The sequence below is a fragment of the Malaya genurostris genome, chromosome 3 (genome assembly GCF_030247185.1).
Source record: "Malaya genurostris strain Urasoe2022 chromosome 3, Malgen_1.1, whole genome shotgun sequence".
In the NCBI taxonomy this organism is placed as follows: Eukaryota; Metazoa; Arthropoda; class Insecta; order Diptera; family Culicidae; genus Malaya; species Malaya genurostris.
In genome coordinates this window covers 7,648,302-7,653,691 of record NC_080572.1, presented here as the reverse complement: position 1 = coordinate 7,653,691, position 5,390 = coordinate 7,648,302, and the positions used below count along the sequence as shown (strand labels likewise).

Here is a 5,390-nt window from a genome sequence, read left to right as displayed (position 1 = left end):
ATCGATGAATGTTTCGACTTTGGTTTGGATTCCTATTCAGAAGTTATTCTCAGATCAATTTTTGATAAATCGATGAATTGTTGATTTATCTTTAAAAGGTATGCATTTTTTCCACTTTTCCTCTATATCCATTGTATAAAGCCACATAAAAAGAGTTTCGCCCTTTTTCGATTTGTTTACTTCTATGCTCTCTTTGTGAATTATGAAGTTACGCCCTCGCGCATTTTTCGTGAAATTGGCTGGTTTTCCCAACTAAGACTAAATGTGGGTAATTTTATCGTCCCATTTACTATTTCCAGTAGTAAAACGCTCTGAAACCATCTAAAACAACGAAAATAAATAGTTTCGCACTTTCTTTCTAGCAAATGAAGTATCGCCTTGTTTGATGGCATGGAACACACGCCCTTTGTAGTTCTTTGTATTACTAAGATTGATATTTTTGTAGAATCCAAATTTGCTGGTCAAATTGTAGGATTTTGAAGCATTTATTCGTAGGAAAGAGAAACTCGCTTTGTTTATTTTTGTAAGATTTGCCCCTTTTTGTAAAAACAGCTGATTGTCCTTTTCAGTGCAATCTACTTGGAATTTACTTAGTTCAAGAATCGATTCCGATTGTCGTGTATTGGAAAGCTTAATCAAGCTTTCCTATTGTCATCCACGACTCGTTTTTGGATCTTCTTGATTTCCATTCTGCTTTTTACGGGCTCAGTTGCAGCAGCGAATAGGATCGTCATCGTGATTGATTGTAGCTTTGTCTCGTTATTAGCTATCGAAAGTGCTTGCCAGTGATTTTGATTTATTATAATTATATTGTTGTTTTTTGATATTTTTTACGAATTCGTCTATGATGGCATATCAGCTGACAAAATGCGGTTCCCTGTTGTACGGAAATCTGACCAAAACGGGTGAGTAATTGAGTTTCGATGGCGAAGATTAAATGCTTTAAAGTTATGAAGATTAAATTTAGTTATCTTGCAAATTTCTTATCCAAGGGGTTCTTGTGTAAAAATTATATTCCTGAGTTTAAAGATCAGTATAAAAATGAAGCAAGAATCTCCGTACATGTAAGGTGAGACTCATCGCAACGTAGAGTCCAAAGTCCATTTTGACTTGTTTTGAGCCGTACAAAGCTGCATTATCAGTCCGTAGCTCACAGCTCACCACACACATACCTGTCAAAGCGATTGTGCCTGGCTTAGTGGCACTGCCATATATTATGTCACGATTTATCGTTTGGCTTGAATATTAACCCTCAACCCCGTTGCATAAGGTAAATCTAGATTGCATATGAAGAAAGTAGTCGTATTGTAACCATTTATGTCCAACAATACTCGGTAGCAATTGCATGTGATGTAATTTTCCATCTTATCAGCGGCGAAATCGAAACATTTCGAATGGCTTATAAGAAGAATCACGTTTCAATGCAATGAGAAAAACGTGACTAATTCGATTCGAAAAGTAAACTAAACTAATGCTCTGTTCAATCTACAGCTCTGCGAAGTATCAGTACGACCGGAGTCGTTTGTGAACCAAGAAAGCTCCCTGACAAAACCGGAAAGAATGTAGTGCTAGTCGACGGGGTGCGGACTCCGTTTCTCATGTCCGGAACTACCTATTCTAAGCTGATGCCTCATGAACTGGCACGTCATTCGTTGCTGTAAGCAATCCTTTACACAGATCCATCAATTTATTGACAAATCCATCAGCCATTTGAACTATTTCTCTCTTTAATAGGAGTCTGTTGCGCAAGACTAAAATCGACAAAGATATCATCGACTACATCGTATACGGTACCGTCATTCAAGAGGTCAAAACATCAAACATTGGCCGTGAGGCTGCCCTGGCGGCTGGTTTTAGTGATAAAACGCCCGCTCACACGGTCACAATGGCTTGCATTAGCTCCAACCAGGCTATCACCACCGGAATAGGATTGATTGCGACCGGAACATACGACGCGATTGTAGCGGGAGGTGTTGAGTTCATGTCCGACGTTCCAATTCGTCACAGTCGCAAAATGCGTTCGCTAATGTTGCGGGCCAATAAAGCTAAAACTGCCGGCCAGCGTTTGCAGCTGTTGGCTTCTATTCGACCAGATTTCTTCGTTCCTGAGCTGCCGGCCGTGGCAGAGTTCTCATCTGGTGAAACGATGGGTCATTCGGCAGATCGTTTGGCGGCCGCCTTCAAGGCAAGTCGTCAGGAACAGGACGACTATGCGTTAAGATCGCATACTTTGGCTAAAGAAGCTCAGGAAAAAGGATACTTTACGGATTTGGTTCCCTACAAGGTCGCCGGTGTGGACAAAACCGTCGACAAGGATAATGGAATTCGTGTTTCAACCAAGGAAGCTTTGGCTAAACTAAAGCCAGCTTTCGTTAAACCGTACGGAACTGTCACGGCAGCGAATGCTTCCTTCTTGACCGATGGTGCATCCGCTTGTCTTATCATGACTGAAGCCAAAGCGAAGCAATTGGGACTTCGTCCTAAGGCTTACCTACGGGATTTCCTGTATGTGTCTCAAGATCCCGTTGATCAACTGCTGCTGGGACCTGCCTATGGTATTCCGAAGCTGCTGAAGAAGGCTGGACTCACACTGAAGGATATTGACTCGTGGGAAATTCACGAAGCGTTCGCCGTAAGATTTCTAAGAATGAAACTATGACACGAACGTACATTCAATTAATTTCATGTTCTATGCTTAGGGTCAAATTATCGCTAATTTGAAGGCACTTGATTGCGATTACTTCTGTAAAAATTATCTCGGACTGAGCGAGAAGGTTGGCACTCCAGATCTGAGCAAATGGAACAACTGGGGCGGTTCACTTTCGATTGGTCATCCATTCGCGGCCACCGGTGTGCGACTTTGCATGCATACGGTAGGTTATTTTTGGAATAGTTTGATAAACAGATTTGCCGCTATTAATAGTTCCTTTCCAATAGGCTAACCGACTTGTACGCGAAAATGGTCAGCTCGGATTAGTGGCGGCATGTGCCGCTGGTGGACAGGGCGTTGCTATGCTGCTCGAAAGGCACCCAGATGCCAATGCCGAGTAAGCAAGTCGCAACAGTTAATCAAGAATAGGTTATTTTCTTTCATTTCCGAACGGTTTTACGTATGGCACGAATGAAATGTAACTTTGTACGAATATGTATCGGGATTGTGGTAAGGTTTAAGAGATTCTAGCACTGTTGGATAAGTTTATAAGATATTCAAGAAGACCAGCTGGTGTGTAGTATTATACCAGTGAATCTTACCTAAATTACAAATTGACTAGAACGACAATCACTTTTCTGATTATTTTCTTCATTTCTAGATTTGTTAATGTACTTGTGTATGTAGTTCCAAGTTTTATTTTTTCATAAAAAATGTTCACCTTTAGAAAAATTGACTTTCTGTATGGCCGAAATAAACTTATAATATAAAACCAGTAAACTATGGCACTGACTTAACCGTCATCAATTTTTTCTGTGTAATGAAACTGCAAATTTTGCCTAAAATTGTTTTGGTTTATTGAACATTTTTTAAAACAAATAGCACAGTAATTGTCTGCTGCTTTGCCAGCAAAAAACAACAAACACTTCAACAGATCATTTTGGCTTATCCTCTCTAGGTTTGAATGGATCGCTCCATACTCGCATGTCTGTGAATAATTGAAACTAAAAGTTAGAATCGAAATACAATATTCAAGTCTCGAATAAGCACTAACTTCCAGGTTGAATATCTTCCTGACGTATGCCGGCTCGAGTTATCTGCTGAATTTTCTCTGTGAAACAAATTTTAGTAAGCAAACAGTAGTTCAACTAGCAGTACTAGCTTGTTATTATCATACTATATTTCTCTGGATTCAGCATCGGGTCGATAATAATTGGATAGCAGGCCAAACCGATCAAACCCACGATTCCTCCGATAAACAAAACATAATTACGACCTTTTAGTATGACTGGTGCCATTTTCGTGTTCAAATGCCGATGCTATTACCAAACAAACCTGATTAACTGGGAAATGTTTCAAACAAATTCAAAACTGTTACGCAAATACGATGATTCTAAAACAAGATCGAGTCCACCTGATTATGACAGTAGCAAAGATGCCAGGTAAAAATTTCAAATATCTGCAGACAGGGTCTGTAAATCTGAGAAAAAAACTGCAGTCAGCAAGTACGTCTTGCTGGCAGCAATTTCTCTATAAAGTATGACACGCAAAACTGACTTGGCGGCAAAAAAAAAGGGTCGCGGAAATTTCAAAAGTCTGTAAATATAGACGAAAGTCTGCGAGAATTTCAAAATTCTGCAAAAGTCTGCGAGAAATCTGCACAACAAAAAATGTCTGCAGCACTATACTCCAAATCTGCAGATTTATAGACAAATCTGCAGACCTGGCATCTCTGGACAGTAGTAACCAGCGTTGCCAGGTTGCCAGATTTGTCTGGCAAATGCCAGATATTTCTCACTTCGACAGACACTCAAAGTAACCAGATCTTTTGCCAGATTTGCCAAATTTTCCAAATTTTCCTACACGCTCATTCAATGTTACTCTCAAGTGAGTAATTTGTACTCACTTTTGCTTATTAAGTTCAAATGTCAAAAAGTGAGTAATATTGATTTATGCCCCGTTTACACTTCTGCTGGTTGCCAGCATGCTGGTGTCAGTGTACTGCCCTCTTAGGAAAAAAACGTTCAACGGTGGTCCTTCGTTGGTCTAATACTTTGGATCATTGGACCACAGTTGAACGTTTTTTCCTAAGAGGGCAGTACACTGACACCAGCATGCTGGCAGCCAGCAGAAGTGTAAACGGGGCATTAGAAGAATGAGTAACTTAGACTCAGTTTCTAAATTGACAAGTTTAACTCACAGAGCTTTGAAAACGTTGTGTGAAAATATACGTTCACTGAACTTTTCCCTTTGTCGGAGGCGGAACTTTTCCCTTTGTCGGAGGCGGAACGGAGGAAGACAGACGGATCCTTTCCAATGACCGATGAACAGGTAGCGGCTTCCTTCATTCGTTTAATAGAAATAAGTCAGTATTTGTTTAAAGCAAAGAATTCCTTATTCGAATCCCTTACTCAATTAGCGATCCTTACACGAGTCATTAAAAATGTCATTACTGAATTATTAATGAACGTGTAATGGTGCAGTAATGACGAGATTTCTAACAAATTTGAAATACATCATTACTTAGTTACATTAAAAATGACATTTTTAATGCTCGTGTAAGGGCCGCTATTCGAATACTATTGAGTAATATTTACTCACTCGAGCTAATTTTACCTTTTTGTAGCACTGAGTAAATGTTACTCAGAATTTGACAAATACCATATTTACTCAAAAGTGAGTAAACAAGCATTACTCACTATAGAGTAGTTCCACTTTTAACGAAAGTGAGTGAAATTGT

The 5,390-nt window shown here is 39.6% G+C and overlaps 2 protein-coding genes across 2 annotated transcripts; one reads left to right on the top strand and one right to left on the bottom strand.

The window, feature by feature from the left end:
- Window positions 1-677: 677 nt before the first annotated feature.
- LOC131436415 (trifunctional enzyme subunit beta, mitochondrial) lies at window positions 678-3,447 on the top strand. The gene is made up of 5 exons (XM_058605134.1): window positions 678-905; window positions 1,492-1,657; window positions 1,735-2,632; window positions 2,700-2,873; window positions 2,938-3,447. The coding sequence occupies exons 1-5, from the start codon at window positions 845-847 to the stop codon at window positions 3,049-3,051; spliced, it is 1,413 nt and encodes a 470-aa protein (XP_058461117.1). The 5' UTR covers window positions 678-844; the 3' UTR covers window positions 3,052-3,447.
- A 36-nt stretch (window positions 3,448-3,483) lies between these two features.
- LOC131436416 (small integral membrane protein 20) lies at window positions 3,484-4,086 on the bottom strand. The gene is made up of 3 exons (XM_058605135.1): window positions 3,828-4,086; window positions 3,705-3,761; window positions 3,484-3,638 (listed from the first exon to the last, which is right to left on the bottom strand). Exons 1-3 carry the CDS (start codon window positions 3,946-3,948, stop codon window positions 3,586-3,588), a joined length of 231 nt encoding a protein of 76 aa, XP_058461118.1. The 5' UTR covers window positions 3,949-4,086; the 3' UTR covers window positions 3,484-3,585.
- Window positions 4,087-5,390: the final 1,304 nt, after the last annotated feature.

Coding starts and splice junctions, on each gene's coding strand:
- LOC131436416 (XM_058605135.1), bottom strand. CDS start 3,948: ATGGCACCAGTCATACTAAAAGGTCGTAATTATGTTTTGTTTATCGGA. Junction 3,762..3,827: donor GCTGAATCCAGAGAAATATA/GTATGATAATAA, acceptor TTTGTTTCACAG/AGAAAATTCAGCAGATAACT. Junction 3,639..3,704: donor GGAAGATATTCAACCTGGAA/GTTAGTGCTTAT, acceptor AATTATTCACAG/ACATGCGAGTATGGAGCGAT.
- LOC131436415 (XM_058605134.1), top strand. CDS start 845: ATGATGGCATATCAGCTGACAAAATGCGGTTCCCTGTTGTACGGAAAT. Junction 1,658..1,734: donor CTGGCACGTCATTCGTTGCT/GTAAGCAATCCT, acceptor TCTCTTTAATAG/GAGTCTGTTGCGCAAGACTA. Junction 2,874..2,937: donor TGCGACTTTGCATGCATACG/GTAGGTTATTTT, acceptor CCTTTCCAATAG/GCTAACCGACTTGTACGCGA.